At 43.4% G+C, this 26,490-nt stretch overlaps 2 protein-coding genes and 1 pseudogene across 4 annotated transcripts in view; all 3 read right to left on the reverse strand.

Annotated features, from left to right (window-relative positions):
• Positions 1-26,490, reverse strand: part of GSTM2 (glutathione S-transferase mu 2) — a 1,178,915-nt gene that overhangs the window by 785,331 nt on the left and 367,094 nt on the right. The window lies entirely within an intron of this gene.
• The window catches only part of LOC109025744 (myomegalin-like), a 66,506-nt gene that overhangs the window by 6,344 nt on the left and 33,672 nt on the right, over positions 1-26,490 (reverse strand). Inside the window, exons 2-9 of one of the 3 annotated variants that reach the window (XM_063701537.1) lie at positions 17,088-17,311; positions 16,289-16,441; positions 9,730-9,981; positions 8,394-8,525; positions 7,613-7,732; positions 5,927-6,116; positions 5,108-5,232; positions 1,861-2,169 (exon numbers count right to left, since the gene is read on the reverse strand). In XM_063701537.1, the coding sequence (XP_063557607.1) occupies positions 1,861-2,169; positions 5,108-5,232; positions 5,927-6,116; positions 7,613-7,732; positions 8,394-8,525; positions 9,730-9,981; positions 16,289-16,441; positions 17,088-17,311 (1,505 nt within the window). The remainder of the gene's footprint in view (positions 1-1,860; positions 2,170-5,107; positions 5,233-5,926; positions 6,117-7,612; positions 7,733-8,393; positions 8,526-9,729; positions 9,982-16,288; positions 16,442-17,087; positions 17,312-26,490) is intronic. The other 2 variants (XM_063701518.1, XM_063701499.1) reach the window with 2 other exon arrangements.
• Positions 11,343-11,884, reverse strand: LOC101146448 (small ribosomal subunit protein uS12-like; annotated as a pseudogene).

The raw sequence follows: 26,490 nt of genomic DNA on the forward strand, positions 1-26,490 counted from the left end.
TAAGGTGGCAGGACTCTCCTCTTACAGAATTATCCATACCCCACAAGCAAAAGCAAAAGCCCATGAGTCACTGAGTTCAGAGTGTGTCCATTCTTCAGAACAAAAAGGTATTCCTTTAACTGAGGGGTGTTCCATGAGAAAGTAACCTCTAGTTTGAAAAATTATTAGGTATATTTTTATAAACCGAGTCTTGAGTATCTAATAAGATGCCCTGTAACTAAATGTAATATGTATAAATATACATAGTACATATTAAAATCTAGAATCAAGGAATGAAGGAATGAATGGATTCATGGGGGACTAAACTCAACATTCTAGTCATCATTCTGATGAGGTAATACTGAAAAAAATTGACTTGTATGAGAAGAACGGAGAGAGAGGGCTTGGTGGGTTAACATTGTCTTGCTGGAGACTAAAAAGCAACCCTATGGTGGAGGAATTGGAAAATATCACAAAGAAGGTAGAAAAGGTCCTGTTCAGGCAAGTGTGGCCCAGTGCCTGCTTTCCAGCTCAGGACCCGGGGGTGCTAGAGAAAGACGGGCAGGGACTACACCAGTGGGGCTGAGTCTTGGCTGCTGTGTGGGAAGCCAGTGAGAGGGGAAGGCCTGGTTAGAAGGAAGAGTTGGAGACATAACTGAACACCACAACCATCAGGGCAGTCCAGAGGAGGGCAAGGTGTCCAACTAATGTAAGCTGAGCAGTTCCTGGTGGTCAGGTGGTTTGCTTGGCAGCCCACGTGTGTTTTTTTATTGAATTGCTAAAACAGCATAATCATGTTATTGTCACCTTCATTTGACATATAAGGTTACTGTCAGATAAATAAGCATCTACAAGAACCAGAGAAAAATAAAGATTAACATGACCCAGAAATAGCTGGCAGGAGAGTTTGAAAGCTCAGCTTTAGAGAAACTGAACAGAAGTGGTTCCTCATTTGAATAAAATTGAAGGTATGGCCATGGAGGTGAGTGGAAATGGTGTACTAAATGGTGTATCAAAAGGAGAAAAGGACAGAGGAAGTAGAAATTGAATGATTTAAGAGACTAGGGGGACACCACTGACACTTCAATGAAAACTGGGAGAAGTGAGATTGATGGGGGATATTGAGAAGAGAAGGGGGACCTGGTCAAACACACCTATCTGAAAAGGCAGGCAAGGGGTGGGGTAGAGAAAGCGAATGATGACCGCCCGAAATAAATCACCCACCATCCAGGACTTCCCCAGAGCCCTGTTTCCTTAGGGGCAGGAACATTTTGCCACACAGTTGAGTTCCCCACCTGTGAGGGAAAGGGGGACTAGAGAATCTGGGAAGGTCGGCAATACTGAGACAGGGCACAGTGAGCTGGAAGGAACACAGACTGAAAATCACAACATCTGGTTCTGATCCTGGCTTTGTCTATAACTTCTCTAAACCCTCGCTTGTCTGTTAATATCTCAAGACCTAAGTTTTCTTATGTGAAATACAGAGACAGCAAAACCTGCTTTACTTCAGATGAAATTATATATGTGAAAACACTTGGCTAAAACTAAAGCACCAAGCAAATCCAAGAAAAAGATATGAACATATACAGCTGCTAATTATTGAGCAATTCTTAGTGTGCCAAGCACTTGTAAATGATCTCATTTAATGCTCAAAATCATATAAGGTATATATTGTTATTATCCTCATCTTAAATATGAGGAAACTAAGGCTTAAACCACTGAGACTTTAGACATCTTGCCCAAGTCAAACGACCTATAAGCAGTAAACTCAAAATCTGGAGCCCGGTCTGACCTAAATCCCGTGCTTTCACTCAGGCTGCTAGACTAGAGCATCTCTGATTTCAACCTGACCCTAAGGAGCATGGACCAGGCTGATTGCACCTTCTGCCGCAGACATCCTGGTGATCTCCCCACTGGCCGAGGGTTTTCTAAGTCCCTTTTCCTTCCTCCCTTGGAGGAGCAGCTGCTTGTTTCCAGAGTCAGCGCTGGCCGGGAAGTTCTGGTTAATGGAGGAGGGGCTGAGGCTGGCTTTGCCAGCACCGCTATCCAGCTGCTGTTGCAGCTGCAGTCGCAGACAATTGTTCCCCTGAATGCTCTGCTCCAGCTGCCCTCTCAGAGCTCGTACCTCTGCCACCAGGTGGCTCAGGTCACTGCTCAAAAGGATTTGGTGACAGGCATCCAGGCTGTAAGCTAAGAGAGAAGAGGAGTCTGGTAACATTGACCCAAGTATTTCCAAGCACTTGTCAGAAGCCTCCTCTGTGACATTCTTTTCTGCCAAGGACCCCACTATCATCTGAGTCTCATGTAACCCATCTATGATGGAGATGTCACCATTTCTGTGTGTGGCCTGGGGATGGCACTGAGCTAGCACACATCCAGTCTGAAACTTCCCTGCGGCTTAAGTTACACACATGCACCTATAGAGCATTTGATTGGCAGATGAGGATAAGTCCATAGTAATCTTAGTCCTGTAGGCTAAAGTATAGGATCCTCCAAGGTAGAAGGTCAGCACTGAGCTAGAGAAGGGTAGGGGATGAGGGAGAAAGAGATTTCACGGTCTCCACTCTCAAAAATGAAAGAGGAGAAGGAGGAGGCCTTTTGGTAGCATGTGAGAATGTGAGTTGGGCACCTTAGACGAGGTATTATAAATAAATGAGTTTTTCAACGTCTTTCTCTTTCTCTCTTTCTATATATATATGTGTGTGTGTGTGTGTACATATATATGCAACTATATATAGTGTGTGTATATATATGTCGTGTGTGTATATACATGTGTATATATGTATATATACGTGTACATATATATGTACACGTATATATACACACACACATATATAAATATATATATGTACATATATTTACCTCCATTCACCACATGTAGTCTATTTCTTTGTACTGGGGATGAAGAGATCTAAGAAATATTCTATAAGGCCACAATCCCTTATCTGAAAACCTTAAGGCCAAACAAATGTATTTCGAAAGGTAAAATTTATTTTAGTTTTTAGCAAGGCAACAGAGTGCATATATCATATATAACATGCACCCAGTTGCATGTGAGCGACAATCCTTAATCAAACATGTAACTATTTCTGCAATGAGCTATGTGAATATTCTAAGTAGATAAATAAAGACTTATGAATATCCTCTTGTCAGATCATCTAGATTTTGTCACTAAATGAGTATTTGAAAATTTTAATTTGGAGATCTTACTGAATTTTGAAAGTACAGGTAAGAGATTATGGAGCTTTAGTGGTTGTAGCTTTGAAATGAGTCCTAAAAGGCAGGGAGAAAAGCATGAAAGGAAAGGTAGCTCAGGATGAAGTAGTTTTAGAGATGTTTTAAAATCTATCTATATGCTTTCATCTTCCCAATAGCACCTTATATTGGACTGTCATCTCTTAATATACCAGAATATCACTAGACCCCTCCAATAGTTTCCCAGATTCTAATGCCTCCCAACTCCAGGACATCCCCTGAGACTTAGCATCCTAAAGTTCTCTTTTCATCATATGCTTATCTTCTTTGAAAAAGAACAGACTTAGTTTCATTATCTACTATACAGAATGTCAACTTTCACCCTGACCTGTGAGCTTTCAAGATTTGGTGACTCTGCTCCACCATCCTGACTTCTCACTTCCCCAACCCCAAGCTTCTCCTGTGGGCAGGCTGGTCCCACTGACCCAACACTCACCATGACTGTGTACTTAAGCTATTCTCCCAGCCTGGTGAGCCCCCTCTATTTCTTCAAGTTCCAGTTCACCTTCTCTTTAGAAAATCAGGAAACTAAATCAGGATTTATGATAATTCCAATCTAAATTCCACTGCCCTTCACTCTTTGTTTAGCCCTCTGGAGGGACATAAAATAGAGTTCTTTTTCACCTGACTGTTCTTCAAATATCCGAAGCCAGTTCTCACGTCCTCAAGATCTTTTGAAAGTCTAAATTTCTTTAGTTTCTTTGACCAGTTGGAGATTTCTGGTCCACACCATTGTGCACCCTGTCTTCATTATGTTCCCTAGTGTGTCAATGCCCTTTTCAAAGATAGTGCCCCTTAATCTAACAATATTTTAGACATGGTCTCCACAGGCGAACATCACACTTACACTACTGTAGTGTCAGTTTGAGCTGGCATTTCTAGCAATCTTTGGCCTATGCCTTACTTGTGTGAACATGTTTCTACCAAACCCCAAACCCTCAAGTCCATGAATGGCTGCCTGTCCTATATTTCTACCCTCATCCGTTATTTCTACCACTGATATTTTTAATTGAGCTCAGGATTTTGCTTTTTAACTTTGCTAAATTTCATGACATTGATGTCAGTCCTCTGTCCCAGCCTGCTGTGACTTATTCACATTATGTTTTGAGTACCCTTCTCCATTTAAAGAATGAAGAAATATATCAAAATTCTCAAATATTAGATTATTATTTCAGCAGGCAGCAAAGTCTTCAATAAATGTCCTTAATATTTAAATCCAGGATTGAAATTTAGGTCCTTTTAGTGGTATTTCTATAAGGGTTTTTTGTTTTTGTGTCTTTTAATTTTCTCCTGTGGGCAGGCTGGTCCCCACTGACTCAACACTCACCATGACTTTGTACTTAAGCTATTCGCCCAGCCTGGTAAGCCCCTGTATTTCTTCAAATTCCAGTTCACCTTCTCTTTAGAAAATCGGGAAACTAAATCAGAATTTATGAAAATTAAATGAAAGGGCAATAAGCTAAGAGCCAGATGTCACTAGGAAAAGGGTCACGGTGGGAGCAGACTGCCTGCTGCATTGGGCTGAATGGGTTGTCAGTATATATTACCGACAATATTAAAGGCCTTTTCAAATGATGATATCATTAGGACAGTTCTTTTGCTTTAAAAAATGTTACAATCTAGACATTGTTAGGAATGTCTAGATTTTCTTAAAGTAATTAGGAATGATCAGGCTGGATCTTGCTCGTACCACAACCTGTCCCCTTGGGCTTTGTGTATGAGAGTTCCTACTGGGAGCCCCAGGCTTGGGTGGCGGTTTCTGAGACAGAACTCTGTAGCTTCTCATGATCTCCACAACTCCCAAAGGAATGACCTCACTAGCATCCTATGCAAGGGCAAAAAGCTCATGGGGTGAGGGGAGAAGAACACATACCTTTCAGCCCCTTCTTGGAATTGCCATAAAGTGCCTCGTAGATTTGTAGCTCTGACTGGAGGGACTCAAAGAGCTGCTGTTTCTCTTCACACTGTTGCTGCAGGAGAACCAGCTTGTGCTGCAGTCTGACCAGGGAGAGGCAAGGCCCACTGAGATGGCAGAGCTACTCAGCCACACCAGAGCAATAAGCTGAGAGCCAGATGTCAACTCAGGGGGTCATAAAGGGTTATGGTTAGGGTTACATCTGAGCCCCAGATGTCAACTCAGGGGGTCATGAAGACCATCACTTATTTTGCAGATGTGGAAATGGTGGCTGAGGGAGGTCAAGTAACTTTGCTTGAAAACACACCATTACCTACATTAGTTCAGAGCAGAACAGACACACCAGCACAGTCTCCTTACTGCTCCTACAGTGCTCTTTGCATCCTGACAAGCAGTTACAGGGCTTATGCTGGGACCAAGCATCACAGCCAGTATAGAAGCTTCCTAGGTGATGGTGAGACTAATGTCCTATATGTAATTGGAAGCATAGGAACCCTTCTTTTTCATGTCTGTGATATACTGAAGACTTCTATAACAGAGTTTTACTCTCTCAACTTGAGAGGGACAAGGCATTCCCAGAGAAGTCCTTTCTTCTGCTCAAAGCGCCCCACCCCCTCTCCACGCCCCGACTGACACACAAAACTCAGGAATAGCAGAGGGAACACTGAGGTTTCCAAAAGAGGACACCAATTGTCTTGCCAATATCCCTTCTTATAATGTAAGAATGAATGTAAGAATGAAGAATGCTGCCTTATCTGTCAATGGGTCCCCTCTTACCTGGAGTCGTTTTCCTGGAGGGAAAGACGTTCCTCCCTGAAACGCAAGACCTCTTGCTGCTTCTCCCTCAAGTCTTCCAAAAGCTGCTGCCTTTCCACCTTCTGGTGCTCCAACTCCTTTTCCAGCTCTTGAAGGTGGGATCGAGAGGACAGCAGAGCCTCCCTCAGGCTTTCCGTTTCTTGGGAGTGCTCTGGTGAGAACAACACAGGAAGACTGATTTATTATGATGGGGCCAGAGCTCAGCAGGAAGATGACCCCAAGCACATCCACCCTGACAAACAGAGCTAAGGAGCAGGGAAGGAAGGCCCTATGTTGGTGGGAAGAGCATGCTGGCTCAACATCCCCCGCAGTCTGGAGAATGGTGCCTCTCTCTCTTTGCAAAACCCTTCATTCCACTTATTTAATCTATCCTACCTTGCTCTTAGAGAAATTCTGCTTTCTAATGCTCACCACTTTCCAAGTGCTCACATACCATCTGTTCAATAATCCATTCTTGAATTTTGACAAAGATCAATGTCAAGATTTTTTTGGAATGTATCACTTTCATTATTTTGAAAACTGGGATATTTGCTCTTTTTTGAACTTGCAGCACTTCTCTGATCTTCACAAGTTGCCAAAGATTATTGAAGGGACTCTAAAAATACAGCTGCAGGCTCAGTAAGTCCTCTGGGGAAAGAGTCACCTGAGCCTGGCAAATTGTACTCATTTAAATCTTTTACTGTCTTCTCACCTGTGAGGTCTGTTCTATTCTCTCCAAGCATGCAACGGTAGCTTAGTAGTTCTGCCCTCTTTCTTATCTGTTAACTTTTGTTATCGTCCCCCAGCAGTGACCTTTCCTCTCAAAACTTCTTGCTAATACAGAAATCAATTAATTAAATTAATTAATTAATTTAGGTGGCTAATTTAGAAGTATCTCTTGGTGGCTTTTTCCTTTTCCACAAGCATTCCTTCATTCTGAGCTTAATCCTTTTGGATACTACTCTCAGTCTTTTTATGGCTGTTCAATAAATATTTGTGAATAAAAATACTTTGTTATTGATAATATATTGATCTGATCAAGTAGACCAACACCAAAGTCAGCTGCCTCCCAGCCACACGAGAAATGATGCCCACCTGTGAGCGCCCCCTGGCTAGGGCTGGGAAAGTGCCGGGGGGCATTTGCTAGTACCACTCGGCATGGAGTCATAGGAGTACTGGCCAGAGAGGGGCCCTGAGTCCATGAGTGAGGGATGTGGTGAGGAGGCAGAGGGATAGCAGAGCAGGGCCAGGAACGACACATGCTGCTGCAGTAAAGTCTGGAGAAACTTGAGAGGGAAGATAGGCATTCTCACTCCCTCCTTTATTGGTTCCAAATCAGTTGTGAGTGAAGGGAGGTAGAACATATACCAGACTGGTATCCAGGTTGATAGCTCGTGACTCTGGATATATGCAGGTGGGCTTGTACAGAAATGATGGATTTCCTAGAGCTCTTCGCTCCCGGGGACGAGGAGTCTGAGGGGCCCATAGTTGGCACATCTTAGAAAGCAGCCTTCTCTAGACTGAGAATAGCTGTGAGTTTGGGTTGGTGGATCTGAGTAGCTCTGTTACCTCTACCTTCTTTTGTTTGCTTCTCCAGTTGGTGGTTAGTGTGGCCAGGGAAGAAAGAAACTTAAGAGTGACCACAATTTGTGGGTTTTGACCACGTACCTCTGGAAACATGACTCAGTTGAGCCTGAAGTCTTCGATTTTCTTCCCTGAGGACTCTGTTCTCATTGCAGAGCTGAGGTATGGACTCCAGACCCTGACTGTAGAACTTAGAGGTGGATCCTGTCCCAGAAAGTATACATTTGGGTAACAGAAGCTTCCAAAAGTTTCCCATTCTTTATCTCTCAAAGATACTGCCCCAACCCAGCAGAAAACCCCAAGGATTGAAGGCCTGGCCCTGAATGAAACATGGGGGCTGGGTACATGTTTTCTGTGTGCCTCTTCTCAGTGGATTCTTTGCGTGCATCATCACATGCCGTAACTGCAATGGTGCAGGAGGCTCAATCTCCCTAAACAGCTGCTGCTGTGGTATAGGCAGGACAACAACATATGGAAAGACTGGCCTCCACGTGACAGCAGCTTGGAAGGACAGTGTAAGGAGAAAGGCCACCTTGGTAAAGAGGCGAGGGTAGAGGTGGGAGGACCCTTACAGACCTGGTTCCACCACTTATCAATCACACAACAAAGGCACAGACATCAGCAGTATATAAGCAGATTAAGTATGGGGTGAGAAGTCAGGTAACTCTGGGCATCAGACGTAGTTCTGCCTTAAAGAGAGTTACTCTCTAAACTCAGATATATTCAGAAAGTAGGGATGACAGTACTTGCCCACCTCCCTTGCTGGACTGTTCATAAGGAGCAAGTGAAGTAAAGAATATCTGTGAAGCTCTGCCTAAAGGTCCCTAAATAGAGCCAGAAACAGGAAGGTCTGGGCCTCTCCTACCGCTTCCACATGCAGTAGAGCTCAGCCAGTGTTCCACTTGCTCCCATAGGCGGTCATTGATGCAGATGGACTCCTCCAGGCGCTGGTGCAGGTTCGGGATTTCACCAAGATGCTCTTCCAGCAGGTCAGCCCCTGCAGCCAAACCACCGGGACATGGAGAAAGGTGGGAGATGGAGAATCCTGGTTACTGATGGGGGTGGGGCTCAGCCAGGGGCCTTGCAGCAAGACCTGTAAATATCACTAGCCTTCTGCCAACTGTATCCTCTCACACGGACACCCAAAAGAATGGTAGTTTTGTTTAAATAGTAAATGTGCTTTCAAACACATAACAGTCACTTGCTAAAAAATCTCCATGGGCCTCCTCCCACACAGGGGTCTTGTGAGAGTTCCACATGTTTTAGAAAAATAACTGAGAGCTCTGGATAAGGCCTGCCTAGCATCTGGAAAGGTATGGCCACCTCCTGGGTGTGACTATGAGGATGATAGGTGAGATCTCACTCTACCTTTCTTCTTACTGACACGTGAGCGAGCATTCTTTAGCAAGGGACAAAGCTCTTCCTCCCACCCTTAGAAAGAAGGCCTAAAGTTAAAGTATGTGATCTTACACTCACCCTATGCAGTTAATGACTGACACTGAATGCTTCCCTGAAATCACTTTTAATATGGAAGATGAAAGAATAGCCTGGAAGGATCTAGAGATCTGAAGGCAGATTAGAGAGGGGACAACACCCCCCCCCCCCCCACCCTGCCAAACAAAGGAAAAAGATGCAGAAAAGTCAGAGGGATGCTTACACCGGACATTAACTGCACCATTTTGCTTTGGGCTCAGTCTTTTCCTGAAAATTACGATTGTCTTACTGTTGGAACTGAGCGGCATCCCAGCATTTATGAGCTTAGCTATACCTCTCCACTTGCTGTGACTGAGTTTTGTGCACAGGATATATGTGCAGGGTTGGGGAGCTGCACCCTTGCACCCTTTCCTGTGACAACTCCTGACTGATGGAAGAAAGTCCCATCTATGCCTGGCATTCTGGAGGGGTCTAAGAGAGTGGGCTGCAAATAGGCCAGGCTGCAGAGAGACGGAAGGATATGAGTGTGAGAACACAAGAGGTGGGTCCCTGACTTTCCCATATCCCTACAGAGCACTGAGGCCCTGGGCAGGAGAATGAAGAAATGAACTTGGAAAGGACTGAGCCCTGATACAGCTCTTCCATTTTCTACCCCTCATTCTGTGAGCCAGGGATGGAGGAATGAAACAGTCCAGCCTGGGTAGGAAAAGAGTAGACTCCGAATGAGACTTCTTCTCAAAGGCTGCCGTCTCTACTTTGTGCTTTACCTGTGGGTTTGGAGTTAAGCTGGTACACAGAGGAGCCTGAGGATAGGTCCCCAGATACACTCCCTTTCTGAGGCCTCATCATGTCCCACTGGCCACTGCTGCCCAGGTACCCAGGCTCCAGGATTCTTCCTAGTTGTATGGTGTCCCTAGGAGGAGAGTGAGGCTGGGCAGAGTTGAGGTAGTGGGAAGAGTCGGCTTCCAAGTCGTTGCTCGGCAATGTAGCTGTGGAAGCAGAAGGAAGAGTGCTGGCACCTGGGCAGAAAGAAACATGAGTAAGAAGCAAATGGGGTGTCAGAAGGGAAGGATTTGCAAGGAAGTGTGTGATTGCTAAGAATAGAGACTAAAAGGAGACCTGTGGAATGTCAGAGATCCCAGTTCACTGTGGTATACCAATTAAACTAAGGCTCGTAACCTAGAGGTTGTAACTCTCACCCTTTGCATTTCCTAGCAGGAGACACAAGAGGTAGAGAATAAAGTATCTTAAAGTCATCAGTATACACAATGGAAAAGTCCAGTGGCCCTGCTCCTGGCTCCTACTAGAATCCTTCATGACAGACTCCAAGGAAAGTTCTAAAAGTAGGATTCACTCCCACAGTTAGAAGTTGTGAGTGCAATGGAATACAGGATTGAGCTTACCTGTGAACACGAACATCTGTTTGTCTACATGTACTTGCCTTTCCCTGAAACTAACCAGTCAATATGTCCATTCCACCTTGGAGTTTTTCAGAAGAGAAAGGGGACATGAAATCAAGCTGGATATGGTGGTCCTAGTTCCTCCAGACTGAAGAACTCTTTGCTGAGGCTGGGGAAGGGTCTATGTAAGGCAAGTATTTATTTGGATCCCATCCAACATGACTCAAGGAGCTGCAAAACGTCATCACTCCTGTCTAAAGAATCATTGAATACTATTCCACAGAGGCAGGTAGGACCTTTCATTTCATAGGCTGACACTTTCATAGACCCTTTGAAATCACAGGCCTTTCCCTTGAGCCCCATCATCTCCACTTCTTTGTAAAAAGAAGCCCAGCATGGGGGAGATGGGGAAAGAGGTGAGCAGAGACACAGTTTAGAAGAAAATTCAGAAGCCTGCTTTCTTTCAGGGATTATGAACATGGGCAGCAGAATAGACAGGTAGCTCCTCCTAAGCAACAGGAGTGAGGTCATTGTTTCTTCCAACCAAGCCAAACTCCTCAGAGGGGTTAGTGTAATTGCCACTTGCCAGTTTTTAGCCCCACTTGTAGCTGGTTCTCAAATTTGGGTACATATTGGAATCAGCTGAGAAAGTATGGAAACATATACTGATTCCTGGATTCCAGAGATTTTGCCTTAATCAATATGAGATACATCTTGAACAATGGATGTTTTAAATTCATTCTAGGTGATTCTAACAGGCAGAAGTTTGGGAAGTCTTGTCATGAGTCTCTCCTCCAATTTGCAAAATACTAGATGTTCATTAAGATCACTTAGCTAAGGAAGAAGATTAAAAATTTAAGCACCTACATTTTAGAAGGGAGGCAACAAATACATGATTTCCTACCTCTTTCAAACTGCCTTCAACCCCATCCGAACACAAGGCAAAGGGGGAAATCAGTGGTTGTAGATAGCCAGCTTACTTTTTTTTTTTTTTGGCATATGAAAATTTATTACTACAACGTTTTCACCATTAATATTTATGATCTTGGTCTTTCCTTCTTGCCTTTGTATAGGGCCAAAAGAGAAACATTGGCTACTTTGACAACCTTAAAGCGGACTCCAGGAATATCACCAACAGCATGACCTTTGCGACCAAATCCAGCAACCAGAACTTCATCATTTTCCTCAATAAAGTTCAAGCAACCGTCGTTGGGTACAAAGGCTGTGATTTTCTTGCCATTCTTGATCAGCTGGACCCTTACACACTTCCTAATGGCAGAATTTGGCTGTTTGGCTTCAACTCATACTTTTTCCAACACGATTCCTTTTGCATGAGAAGCACCTCCAAAAGGGTTGGCCTTTAGGGCTGTGCCCAAATGAGCTTTCTTATACTGTTTATCATGCCACTTCTGGTCTCGTCGGTGACTACGGAGCTTCCTAGCAGTACGAAGTCCACGACACTTGCCCATCCTGTCGGCGCCACGGGCCTGAGCGAAAGAGTCAGCTTACTTTTTAATCAAGGCCATGTGAGATTTTAAGTCTATCAGTAACAATGATCAGTATTCTCATGCTCCAGTTCCTTGGCCACACAATACACAGCACATACTCTAAACCATGCAAAGATACCATACAGACTCTTGCACAAGACTTTACAGGGACCTGAGAGGCCACCATGCACCACTGTCCACATGGAAAATTGGCTCAAAGCAAACAATGAGCTTGGATAAGCAATGGTCCCTTGGAGAGGACCTTAACTTCAGGTGGAGAAAGAAAGGGCTACAATCTTCCTCATCTAGGCTGGGACCATTCGAATTCCAGTCAATGGCTTCAGACTTGATGTAATTCCAATTTAACCCAAAATGACAGACCCTTTTTCAGGGACAGTGCTCTCCTTCCATCCTTCCCTTTGGGCAAAGACAAATGTGGAAAGATAAAAGGAGGCAAGGGGAAGAAATGGAAGCTAGAAAATACTCCTGCCATCTGTCATGGGGCACATTTGTTGCCCATCCATTGTTGGTGCCAGAACTGCTAAAGTAACAAGTTTTAGGTCAGAAACACCAGCAGCTCCTACTGATCTCTAAAGAGACGGAAAAAATTGTTGCAAGGAGTCCCCAGAGTTTGATCAGCTGAGCTCGGCCTCATACTCTAAGCAGGATGGTGACAAAGCCTAAAATTAAGCTGGATATGGTGGCCCTAGTTCCTCCAGACTGAAGAACTCTTTGCTGAGGCTGGGGAAAGGTCTAAGTAAGACAAGTATAAGTAGAAAAGGTATAACAGAAACGTGAAACCTGGAGCAGAAGACCAGATTCGAGCCCATCTCTCCCACTTATTAGTGACCTTGAACAAGTAACTTCACTTCTCTGAGTTTTTTTTTTTTTTCTCTCTCAGCTTTAGAGTTCCCTGCACTAGACAAAGTATCCATTTCCTGGGTTGACAAAATAAATAGGCTAGGCCAGGTGCAGTGGCCATCCCTGTAATCCCAGCACTTTCGGAAACCGAGGTGGGCTGATCACTTGAGCTCAGGAGCTCTAGACCAGTCTTGGCAACGTGGCAAAACCCCGTCTCTACAAAAAATATAAAAATTAGCCAGGTGTAGTGACACACACCTGTAATCTCAGCTACTTGGGGGGCTGAGGTGGGAGAGTCGCTTGAGCCCAGGAGGTCGAGGCTGCAGTGAGCCGAGATTGTGCCACTGCACTTCAGTCTGGGTGACAAAGTGAGACCCTGTTGAAAAAAAAAAGAGGAAGAAGGAAAGAAACAGGCTGGTCCACATGACATTTGGGGCTACAGGGAGGGGGATGCAAATTCTTGGCTATTGTCTTGCATCACTGGAAACTGTTGGCATGGTGACCCTATCAGTCTCTGGCTCACCTAAGCTTATTTACAGGCACAGAAAGTGCCTGACAAATAAGTTAAAGTTCATTCAAACTGCTTTCTAACTGTTGTGCTTAAGGTGCTATGAGAGAGCAAATTCATGTGAAGGTTTGTCATTTTTTTCTAAGCTATCAGTGATCACCAGCACACTAAATTTATGATGAGCATCCAGCCTACAAATACATCAAAGCACTTTCTAAAAGGTGACTGTCCACAGTCTACATAACTACATGAGATCAATTATCTTTGGGAATCAGAGGATGGGATTCACAGTCAGATGCCATAGCTGGTGCTGTGGTTCTAAGCTGCCTACATGTCACCTGTCCCAGGGCAGGGATGAACCCTGTGCAGTAGGAAAAGGGGCTCATCATTTCCTCTTCTGAATCCCTCTACTATTACCCTTTTTGCTCCAACCTAATGATGTCAGGAACTGAACTTGATTAACAGCATGTCACAGCAGAAAAATATAATAGCCACACAAAGGAGTCCACTGAATGTGGCCAACTTTTTCTTGGCCACTTCATCCTGCATAGGCAAAGCATAACATCTCTCTCCCACCCCCTACCAATGAGCAGTCCACCAGTCTGTCAGAGATTCAGCATACTTGGTGGTATCCAATACTGTCTACAGTGTGAGAGCACCAGGTCTAGAGCCTTGTGAACATATCTACCTGTTAACTGATGAGACACACACACCACAGAAATAACAGTAAATACATTTCCAAAAAATAAGCAAGCAGAGCTTTCCCTCACTCTTCCATTTGTAACGTGTACCCGTGTTGTTTTTTTAAACTCTGCCATCCAGCCCAAGCCATGCACAACAACACAGTGTGGGGCTGCCATTCACAAGCACACAAATGCAGAAGTGCTCAGTTTCTCCCAACTGCTTCTGCAGCATCTGCAGCTCCTGCTGAGCCTCAGCCAAGGAGACCACTGGTGTCTCACAGCAGCCAAGGAGGGGAGGGCCAGTGGGGCTGAAAGGCAGGAAGCTGGATGGAGCTGAGGGCAATGGTGCCTGAGGAAGGCTAGCCAGCTTGGGTATGGAGTGAAATTGAAAGCCTAGGAACAGAAAGTTAGGGGGAAAAGAGACATATCATCAAGAGAAAATGAGAGAAAAGAATGGGTAAAAGATTGAGAAGGTAAAACCATTCCCTGACCAGATATCACCCTGCGGAGTGGCTATCACCTAGTGTGGTACAGGATGAGACAGCCAAGGGTGACCATTGCTACCAGAGGCTGGCCTGGCTGACCTTCCCTCTTTTCCCCTGCCAGCGCTATCCTGCATATATCCTCTGTGTTCATCTTGAAAGCAATTGGCTAAAGAAGGTAAGGTGGCATTATTGAGCCCCACCCCAGCAATCCTAGACATGGACAAGTCAGAGAGCCTGAATGCTCTCAGGGGCCCCTGGGGCTCTGCTCCCAGCATGTATCAGTCCTTGGCCCTTGGACAAGACTCTTTCTCCACCTAGAACTCCTGACAGCATCAGGTCCCGTCCTGAGTAGGAGAGATGTGAACAAAGGCTGTGGGGAAATTTTCATTACTAGTGCATGCAGTTCAGGACTCTGATGGAAACAAACTTCAGAATTCTAAATCAATGTGTTCATTCACCAAATTAAAAATAGATGCTTTGGTAGAGTGGCTTAGACCAAATGGCTTGCAAATCCTTCTGGGCATTTAAATCACATAGCAAAAACTCTTAATATATGTAGATTCTTTAGGCCTTCTTGATTCTGTCTAGGCCTTAATGTAGACTTACAGAATTATAAATTCTTGGAACAGGAAATTTGCATAAAAAAAGTCTTCCCTGGTGATCTTTAGGCAGCCCATCTACAGACAGGTTTTTAGAAACCCTGGCAAGTTTCAATGTTTAAAATTGTTTCCTCTTCCCTAAAAGAATTTAAAGGGCAGGTAGCCAATGGAGAGGGAGCAGAAACCAAGGCTGACCCATAGAGAATGTCTAATGTAGAAGACAATGATTACATCCTAAAACACATCCCAATGGTGCTGGCACCATTTCAGATCAATACTGCAAATATACTCAAATTGCCAGGAAACACAGCCCAGGCATTCTTTGAGGAGGCATTCTGATTTTAAAATCCTCTGTTCTTTACCTACTGCTCTGTTTGAACCCAAAACATTTAAGCAGATGTCTACAAGTCTGGAAGCACAGCTTTTCCTCATGATTCTGGTCCAGCTGCTGCCCACTCTGGCCTAGAAACTTTGAAACCAGGCTCAGGAAGCATTGGAACACTTCCTCTTCCTTAAGATTTTGGTTGAACTGCTTTCAGGGAAATGAGGGCAGCAGAACAAAGCACTGTGCTTTCTGGGAGCACCTCTACTCAAGTCAAACCTCACAACAAACCACACTGAAGGCAGCCAGCCAGCTATGTTGGGAGGTAGGAGGGGAAGACAAGGTTTGCCTTTTCCTTGCCATTCCTGGTACAGGGCTGTGAATGAGCAGTGTACCCTCCGGCAACTAAGCTGGACTTGTAAATGAAATGCACTCCTTTAACTGCCCCCAAGATATGCATTATGTACATATCAAGGACTGCCAATCCATTCATACATCCATTAATGGTAACGTACTATGAACAGAACCTTGTCTGAGGCTGTTCTCACCATCCTTGGCTATGAAATAAGTAGCACCAACTCTTGCAGAGGATCTCCATGCAGATTTAATGGGTAACACACAGTGGATTGGCAGATGTGAATTTCTTTTCATCCTATGGCTGTTGGAATCCTGGGAGAAACATTTTGCTTTTTTGCTCCCAGGATAAAATGAGAGAAAAACCAATAAAGATATTTCTTTTTAAATGATTAGCCAACTACTAGTCAAAGCTGATATGCAGATCAAAACCTGATGTAGATTACTTATTTTCTAAAATATTTTCTTAAATCAGACACAATTGGCAAATGAGGGTAGTTTCTTGATTCTGTCTAGGTTTTGATGCATTTAGGCCCCTAGCAGTCCAAACGTCTGTCGTTGAAGAAAAGTCAAACAGGCAGCAGAGAAAGAGGAGACGAAGCGTTTGCCCCATTGGCTGCTGCATACCTGAATGGGCCTGGTTGGCCTCCTTGTGGGGATTCTGGGGAGTTGGCAAGCTGATGGGGTTGCTGTTGGATTCGGCCTTAACCCCCTGAGATGCACTGGTTGATGATGGTTTAGAAGACAACACAGCAGAATGACTCGAATGATGGATGGAATCTATAAAATCCATGAATGAAAGAAAACGTATGATGTTCTACAGAGAACTGGAATCCTGGCCTTATATTTACCCAGGGGTACCAGGGCTAGAGTCTTGCTTTCAGGGAAAGAACCAAGCACAAGCACTGTTAGCAGTGTTCATTTTCTTGCTTGCAGACAGCTCCTATAGTGAGGCATACCACCTTAGGGATGATAGTGGTGCTCTGAGCTCTGAAACATGAAAATGGCAACTCCAAAAATATCAGGCAAGACTAGCAGCATCTGTGGACACCCACATATACTTAGGGAACACTGCTCAGGAATAAGTAGCAAGATCATTGTAGGAGAGATGAAGGAGGTTTTCCATCTTAAAGATCTATCCGACAGAGTCACTGAGGAAGAAGAGTCTGCCGTGATCTTCTCACTCTCCCCACAATGGCTCACCTTGTGCCCAACAGCATGCACATGCCCATGGAGGCCACGGTGACAGAGGTAACTTGTAGAGTTAGGAGCAGAGCAAAGATCCTGATCCACTGGTGCCTGTGCATGGCACTTGGCCCCACAGCCATGTTCAGCCTGATACACACCATGGTGGAGCTATAAGGCCTATTTCCTCAGGTCTCCACTCAGTCTAGACAAAGACAGTACCACCCAGAAAGGAGGCTACCTGAGTGACCGGGAGAAGCTTTCTTCTCTTCATAGTGTGTGTACTTGCTGGCTATGTCCATGTCAGAGCAGGCTTCCAGCTCATCAGACAGTAAAGAGGTGTTGCTGGGAGAGCGGTGGGAGTCAGACAAGGCATGGCTGCTGGAGGGTGTGAGGGACCGAGCATCCAGCTTGGCCTGCAGGACTTCAATCACTTTCTCCTTCTCCTGCAGCTCCCTGCTGAGCCTGGTGGGGAGAAGGGGGACAACAGGTAAAACCAAGGTCACCCAAACCAACCTGTCCTGACCATGGCTCATAGGAAAAGACAAGTGAGCCAAGGGGACCATGCTTGCAGAGAATAATAGAAATAACCCACCTCTGCTTAGGGATGGAGCGTAGGTGGGGTGTAGATGGAGAGAGAATAGCTACCCAGTGCTCTGACCACATAATATGCTGAAGACAAGCAAAGACATAGCTAGCCCTCCTTTTAAGGCACTGCTGCTTAATGTATGATCCCTGGAACAGTTGCAGCCTGTGAACCGTTTGTTACCATCTCCAACAAGACAAGTATAAAAATTGAAAGCAAGCATTGAGAAATGCAGAGCAAACCATTGTCCCAACATCCAAAAGCATGGGAGGTGGAGTCATGTAGTTAACTGAATTCAGACCATGTATGTATGTTTCTATGATGAATTAGAAATAAAAACAAAACAAAACAAAAAACAACACTGCATCCTTCACTACCGATATTTTCAGAAGCATTTATGTAGTCTGAGACACAAGCATGACACAAAGAACCCCAACTAGTGGCTACAGTGGACTCTGAGCCCATATTTCATTGATCATTATATGAAGCAACTCACTGAGAACTGGGTCCTGAGGCACTGCAGCCTCCTGGTGATCTACACCATCTAGGCCTCTTTCACCAGGTCCTGTTATATGATTCCTTTTTTCCCCCAGGGCAATTGAGTGACTATTAAACTAGCTGTCAACCCAACTTGGGGCAGGTCAACTTTGCAAAAAGCTCATCCTACTTATAAAACACAGAGCAGGAAAGCAGGACGCTTAGTGGGGCAGAAGACTCTTGAAACTTAGTTAGTTCACTTTCAGCTCAGACTGTGTCTAGGTTACTAAGCCTGGAGAATTAATGTGCCAATGTAATTAAACCAAAAGAGAAGAAAGACTTTAGTTAAAAACAACAGTGAGGTGTTCAATGAATGCCTGAATTCAATACATTCAGCACTTTCCTTTACTCCCCTTGATTTGTGGAGCTGCCGCCACCCTTGACCCTTTGGGCCTCAGTCCCAATCTCTTTCCCAGATTCTCCTCTGAATTACCTGAGGGCCAGTGGCTCAAGTCCAGCTTGATCTTTCTCACTTTTATGATCCTCTGTAAACCAAATTTAGAAAGAAACAATAAGAAATTAGGCTGGTCCCACTTCCCGCATTACAAATGCAGGAGCCTATCTGGAGACAGAGTAGTGAGCATTTCATGTGTGCATCCAGAACAGTTATTCTGGGAGACCTCAGCTTGTGTCTCTAGAGAAGTGACCCCACTGTCCCTGACCTGCCGGTCACCATGATGACTTCCTCTGCCCTAAATCAGGGTAAAACATTTATAATGTCTTTTGTTCCATTAATCATGAGGCCCTTGCCCAGCTGCCCTGTGGGACACTCCAGCCTCCATGTCCTGCTGCAGACTAGCTCCCCAATGCATATGCCCCACCACAGCTTTCATGCAGAACCTGCACTGGTCTCTGAGGAGATGACAAGAAGCCCTGCCCCACCTCTGCATCTGCCACCAGGAGGTGGGCTGGGTGGCTCCCAAGTCTGATCTGATCCTACTTTACTCCCTTGGATAGTCTCTAGAAATTCTGAGTAGAGGACCCCAATAATAACCAATGTAGCCCTTGAACTACTGCAGCCAGTGCCTAAACCATGTATAAAAGAACATGGCGCTTTATCCATATGTGGAGTACCTGCATGCACATTACCATGCCATAAATGGAGACACCACAAGGATAAGGCATTTAGCGAGTTGGTGGCAGCATCCAGGCTAGAGCTTGGGTCTTGAAATTCTTGGTTCAGGGCTCTTCCTCCTATAACAAGGCCCTTCCATCTCATGTCTCCTACTCCCTCTTAGCATCAGATAGATGCTGCCCCTGCCCCACAGGTCACATTCCATCAGTGGTGAAGTTTCTATAGTTGTAACCATGGCATCTCCAGCCCTGTGTGTTCCTCTCCATGCTCCCCACTGAGCAGTCTTGATCCTGTATTAGCTCCAGGAAATCAAATAGAAACAGGACCCTAGGAGATGTGGTGGCCACCAGGGGCTGGAACTGTGGGGGTGACTGAGAGTATTCCAAAGCCCTGTGGCCAACTTACTGGTGCTGAGTTTGCTGGTGAGCCTCTCTGTCAGCTGGCTTCCCTGGGTGAGTTGCTCCCAGAAGCTTTGTCCCAGGTAGTAGTCAATGTCATTGCTCCTTAGGAGATCCTCAGAAGATTTTACTGTATCTTTTGCATGCTGGGTGATAAGATAACAAATACCTCTCCCTTCTCGTATTTTTTGCCGTAGGTAAGACAGTTTCCGGGCCTGATCCTAAATCAGGGAATCACAGTTCCTAATGCAGGACAGAAGAGGAAAGAATAAGTATGGAAAGTGGATGATAAGTTATGGAGTTATGGGGGCTTCTGTAGAGATTTCTATGAGAACATTTCTAAGGAACTCCCCCAAGCTGAATATGGTACATAAGCCATAGGAGGTATTTAAGAGTAAATTCGACCCTGATAAAGTATTGCATTAAAAAACTTAGTATGGGCCGGACATGGTGGCTCACTCCTGTAATCCCAGCACTTTGGGAGGCCGAGGCAGGCAGATCACAAGGTCAGGAGTTTGAGACCAGTCTGGCCAATATGGTGAAACCCTGCCTCTACTAAAAATACAAAAAAAATTAGCTGGGCATAGTGGCGCATGCCTGTAATCCCAGCTACTCGGGAGGCTGAGGCAGGAGAATTGCTTGAACCTAGGAGGTGGAGGTTGTAGTTAGCCAAGACGGCACTACTGCACTTCAGCCTGGGTGACAGAGTGAGACTCCGTATCAAAAAAAAAAAAAAAAAAAAAAAAATTTAGTATGCCACTGTTCTTCAACTGTTATACATGTGTTAATTATATGTCCCTAGATAAATCATAAGGTCTGTGAGAATAAACATAGTTCTGCATTTTACATCCCTTACAGCACCAGTATCACATAGATTCACAGCAGTTACTCAATGAATAATTAGCATCATTTCATCCTAAGTCTAGATAGGACCTTTCATGCCTTCTGTTTTAACCACCACCTGATGCCTGAATTTCTTCTATGTTATGATACTGTGGCTGACTGTATTTTGCAATGATGGCCATCACATAAACGCTCATACCATCAACTGATGGGCCCCAAACAAGAGACCCTAAGTGAGAACCACCCAGCTGAGCCCAGTCAAACCATAGAACCATGAAGCATAATAAAGTGTTGTTTGAAGTCACTAAGTTTTACAGTGGTTATTACTTAGCAATAGATAACCAGGACACACCAAGATGAATGTCTGTGTTTTCAACACTAAGTATCAATAACACTTATAACTATGGCAAATAGCACTGAGAGCTTAATATATGCTAGGCACTATTCTAAGCACTTGCATTAATTCTTTTTTTTTTTGGAGACAGAGTCTTGCTCTGTCACCCAGGCTGGAGTGCCGTGGTGCCATCTTGGCTCACTGCAACCTCTACCTCCCAGGTTCAAGCAATTCTCCTGTCTCAGCCTCCCGAGTAGCTGGGATTACAGGCTTGCACCACCATGCCCAGCTAATTTTTGTATTTTTAGTAGAGACGGGGTTTCACCATGTTGGGTAGGCTGGTCTCGAACTCCTGACCTCAGGTGTTCTGGCTGCCTCGGCCTCCCAAAGTGCTGGGATTACAGGCATGAGCCACCACGCCTGGCCAGCACTTGTATTAATTCATTTAAACCTAATATCTACCCTTTGAGATGGGTTCTCTTATCATCCTCATTTAATAGGTAAGGACAAAGGCTCAGAAAGGTTAAGAAGGCTGCATGGGTAGTAAGCATCAGAGCTAGGCAGACTGATTCCAGTATTACTACTATACTATACCATATATACTATTACTTTACTAATATATCCCTAAGAGGAAATCCCTGAGACCTGGTTTCTCCCAGATACTGGGACATCATCCTATGCCCTCCTGGTTGCCTACCTGTCTTTTCCGCAGATCTATATCTACCATTTAAATCAGTGTCTTTGTGAATACCCAGACATGTTCTTTCTTCCAACTGCCTGAGCTACCCTACAGCAAGCTCAAACTTACACATTTTCAATCCAGGAAGTGCCCAAATAGTGCCATCCTTACCCAGGCCAAGAGGCTGATTTCAGCTCCTCAGCCAGCTTCCTTTCTAGTCCATTTTTTGGAAGAGCACCCCAGGCAGAGAAAACAACAAATGTAAAAGCCTTGAAGTGGGAATTAGACTGGTATTCCAGGTTCATATGGCTAGAGGTTATTAAGCAAGGACAGAGGCCAGGGAGGCAGGCTGGGGTTAGATCACAAGAGCCCATGATAAGGATCACAGCTCTAAGTAGGAGAGTAAACTACTCAGCTGTTTTAAATAAGAAAAATGACACAGATTTATGTTTGAAAAAAGTCAAGATTATGAAATGGTCCAGTGAGTAAAAAGGTTTTTCTTTTCTTTCTTATATAAGCTTATTCAAGTCATCCCTTTTTAGACTAGACTGAAGACATCCATTTTCCCAGCTCCCCAAAATGGCAATGATTTTATTCTAACCGCATCTAACCTTCCAGAAGCACTACTTGTAACATGTTGCCCCACTACTTTCTAACCTACAATGGCTGTCAGTTCTTACTTAGTTCTCAGAACTTAGCCTCAGTTTGGCTCTCCTAAGAACCAGTTGGGAGGTCTGTGCAGTACCTTCACACAGTACCAAGTTTGACACTTTTCCTTCCAAGGACAAGCCATTTCTTACTTTAACCAGTCTAGGCTCCCATGCTGGCCTTCCAGATCAGAGCTTACCTTACCTGCCCAGTATTACTCCCCACCACTTCCACTGCATTCTCTGCCCAGTTTATGCCCTCTTTCCTGAACAGATTGTCATTGAACTCAGTTCCATTCCTCCATGCATGTCTGTGCTTCCACTGATTTCTGCCTTCCTCATTACTATCTAAATTCTACCCATTCCTTCAAGGCCCAGTTCACCTCTTGCCTCACCCAGAAAGCTTCCCCTGGAGGGTTCTGGTCCTCACAGGGCCACCACCCCCTATCCTTGTAACACTCATGACTCTCAATTCAGCACTACATGGTCTTCTAGCTCTCTGCTTTTTCACTTTTAAGTTCCTGGGATATGGAAAACATTTCGTCTTTTCTGAGTATTTGAAGCAATGCAGTTAAGCAGTTGAAAGCACGGATGCAGAAATCAGACAAATCTGGGTTTGAATACTAGCTCCACCACTGACTATCTCTGTATCTTCTTTGTGCTTGATATAGTTTGGCTATTTTGTCCCTTCCAAATCTCACGTTGAAACGTAATCCCCAATGTTGAAGGTGGGGCCTACTGGGAGGTGTTCAGGTTATGGGGGCAGATCTCTCATGAATAGCTTGGTGCCCACCCACAGTAATGAGTGAGTTCTCGCTACCATGTGAGCTGGTTGTTTGAAAGAGACTGACATCTCTCTTGCTCCCTCCTCTCTTGCCATGTTACATACCTGCTCCCTCTTCACCTTCAGCCATGAAAGTTTTTTGGGCCCTCACCAGAAGCAGATGTTGGCTCTAAACTTCTTGTACAATCTGCAAAGCTATTAGCCAAATAAACCTTTTTTCTTTATAAATTATTCAGCCTCAGGTATTCCTTTAGAGCAATGCAAAACAGACTAACATACTTCTTTTAAAAAACTATAGCACTGAAGGCATAAGGAGAGGTGATCCACTAAAGGTAAAATAAACAATATATGTGAGCAAAAACTCAATTTTAATACAGTTCCACTAATATTTGTCGAGAAACTACTGTCAGCATTGTCCCCTACTAGGCACTGCATGAAAATTAAGCACAAATAAAACAAACAATCTCTGTCCTCATGGTCCTTACAATCTAATGAGAAGTTGGGAGTAGGGGCAGAGAGAATGTGACCTACCCAAATGACTCTAAGATAAATACAAACAAAATAAAAATTGCCAATATATACCCTTGGAATACCCTCGGCATACCCTCTTAATACCAATCTTGGAATCACTCCAAAAAGAACTTTTAAGAAATACAATATGAACCCTTGATGTTTAGCACTAACTGTAACTCAATCCAGACAAGGCTCTTTTATTTATTCAGGTTTATCAGCCCCAATTGTACATAAAAACTGCAAACAACAGAATAAGCTGCCATTGATTTTAACCAGTTCCAGCGCCTCAGAAATTTATTCATTTAAGGATAAGGCTAAGGTATCCAGACTTGATGGAATCTTCCTTAAAATTTCCTCTAGGCATTTACCTAGGTTTTCCAATGCTTTTCAATATCATACCAGCTACATATCACTGGCTTAAAAGCCTCCCTTTGTTTTAGGAATCTCTAACATGAGTAATTAAGTCTGTACTTCAGCCAGTGTAATCTGAGCAGCCTTCAATGTGTTTTACTTGTTGCATTAACATGTAATCATTTTAAACTGGCATTACTTGTTGCTTTGTAGCTTCTTCAAATAACAAATAAGCCTCTGTCGTCTATCTCACATGATTTTTTTCATATCCTTCTCCCTATCTGCAGTGTGGTATCTGTGCTTAGATCCACTGCTCAATCGGAAGGTATTTTAATGTCTTGACTGTCTGAGGCTCCTAAAATACATGAAGAGGAGTTATACAGGCTCTTTTAACTTTTTCTTCAACGTTTATGCAAATTTCAAGTAGCAATATTTGAGAGATGAAGTCTGAGTTTACGCCCTAGGATCTTGGCTGTGGTTGGCTGCTGTTGATTCTGGCACATGGCCTCTGGAAGAGGCTCAGTAAAATGAACAAAGCAAAGTTTTCTAAAATGACTGCCTGCATTATTACCAAAAATAGGAGAATTGAGGGCAGACAAGGAGACATCAGGGATTTGCAATAATTCTCATAGCGCCCTGCAATTTCAAACAAAACTTTCTCTAAATTTTGTATTCCATTTTTTGGGATCAAGCCATGAAAAAAAAATCCAAACAAACAGAAGAAGTGCGGAAGCTTCAAATCCCAAGTGGTATATTTAAATAAAAATGAAGCGGAGAAACATCTGTCTTCCTCCTTGAAATTTGTCTTGATTAAAAGGAAAAACAAAAACAAAAAAAAGCAATAAGAGATAAATTGATTTTGTTTTCCTAATAGTGTTCCAAGGATTTATGTGCTCTTTACAGATATTATCATATAGAAAGTGTGTTTTCTACCTAAGAGATGCTAGTATCAGATCCAGATATTAAGAACTGGGCTATAGGGTCATAGCAAATTATTACTGCTTTTCAAAAACTGAAAATATACCTTAAGAAAATATAATCAACGATAACAACTTATAAATGAATATTTTTTGTATTACTAATAGACTTTTCATACTATAAAAAAATCATTCCAGTTAGCTGATAAATCTAGAATAATTTTTGGTTTCAAAAATTCCAATTTTATTCTATTTTATAATATTGAACTCATTGCAAAAAAATTCATCAGTGTTTGCTGTGCTATATTGAAATCTACTATACACTGTGTAGTTTTTCCTTTTATTTTTCTCTTATTAAAGACTTCAGAAAAAAATTCAATTTATGCATGGGTTAAATTTCAATACCTGGATCTTGGAGATGAGACTAATGCATTCAGCTCTTCTACATGAAATATAAGGTTTGAAAAATCCACAAATACTTACAAATTAGGATGTAGCCAATTTGCTAATAATGATCACCTCTATACCCATGTACATTCTTTCACCTGAAAAATATTTTACCTCCTTTTCCTTTTTCTCTATCTTGCTAAATTCCTACTATATTTCAAATCACAGATAAAGCATTATTTTCCTGAAGAAGCTCTCAGAGACCCACTGATACAGATGTTCCTCTTCCGTGCTCCCATTTTATCCTAGGTAGATGTATTATAAGTGCTGGCTCACTCATCTCTCTCTCTCCCACTTCTAGGCAAATTCCATAGAGGCAGTAACCACAACTGGCTCCTCTTTGTACACCTGGGACCTAAGAAGATGCCTGGACCACAGCAGGTACTCAATACTCAATAAGATATTCAATAAACTAAATATCTATAATTAAGACAAAACCTATGAATAAACCCAACCTTCAGCTTGCATGTTTATGTGTGGAATCTCACTTTGTGTAACAAATTAGAAAAGTAAAATAAGAAAGAAAAAAATGCTGCAAATTTCCAGGCCTTTAACAAGGATGAAAAGTTGAGAAAGTAGAATTGTACTTTTCTAATCTTTGCAAAACTAAAACAGTTTTGAAAGTTCCTTTCTTACCATTTGTTTGAATGAAGATACACTCTCCACTCTTAGCCTCCTATAAATCTTAAGCCATGTGTATTATGGTAAAAACTAGCTGAAATAGGTTGAATGGAAGCCAAAATAATTTACATCTAAATGAAAAACATAGAAAACAGAGTAATAAAAAAATTCCAACTGAATGGGAAAATTCATTGTATAGTATTATCTTCCCCATGTGTAGGTTCACTAATACACATCGGCAGAACAATAAGCACCAACGAGATCCAAATGACACTGACCAACATGATCACAGTTTACATGTCCAAAAGGTTCAGGATCTCAGTGTAATAAAATCCAACAGAGAGGAAGAAGCTGTATCATATCTAGAAATTTAATTATTCTCTACAAAAAGTGCTATATATTTGTGTGCTGCTTAGTGGTCAAAGAAAGTGAATATGAAGTGTTATTCCATGTCTTGTCTTATATCTTGTATTATCTGTTCTGTTCCACTATCTGTATTTGTACTATTATCAAGACAAATTTTGCCTGTCACCAATTTCCTGTGCTTTTAGTAAACTCCCTTTTTAAAGCCTTTTTTTTTTTTTTTTTTTTTGAGATGGAGTCTCGCTCTGTCGCCCAGGCTGGAGTGCAGTGGCGCAATCTCAGCTCACTGCAAGCTCCTCCTCCTGGGTTCACGCCATTCTCCTGCCTCAGCCTCCCGAGTAGCTGGGACTATAGGTGCCCACCACCACATCCGGCTAATTTTTTTTGTATTTTTAGTAGAGACGGGGTTTCACCGTGTTGGCCAGGATGGTCTGGATCTCCTGATCTCGTGATGCTGGGATTACAGGCGTGAGCCACCGTGCCCGGCCTTAAAGCTTTCTAAAGATTATTTTGTTAAGTACAGCTTAGTTTTTTTAAGTCCTTAATTTT

This window comes from Gorilla gorilla, chromosome 1, assembly GCF_029281585.2.
Source record: "Gorilla gorilla gorilla isolate KB3781 chromosome 1, NHGRI_mGorGor1-v2.1_pri, whole genome shotgun sequence".
Classification (NCBI taxonomy): domain Eukaryota; kingdom Metazoa; phylum Chordata; class Mammalia; order Primates; family Hominidae; genus Gorilla; species Gorilla gorilla.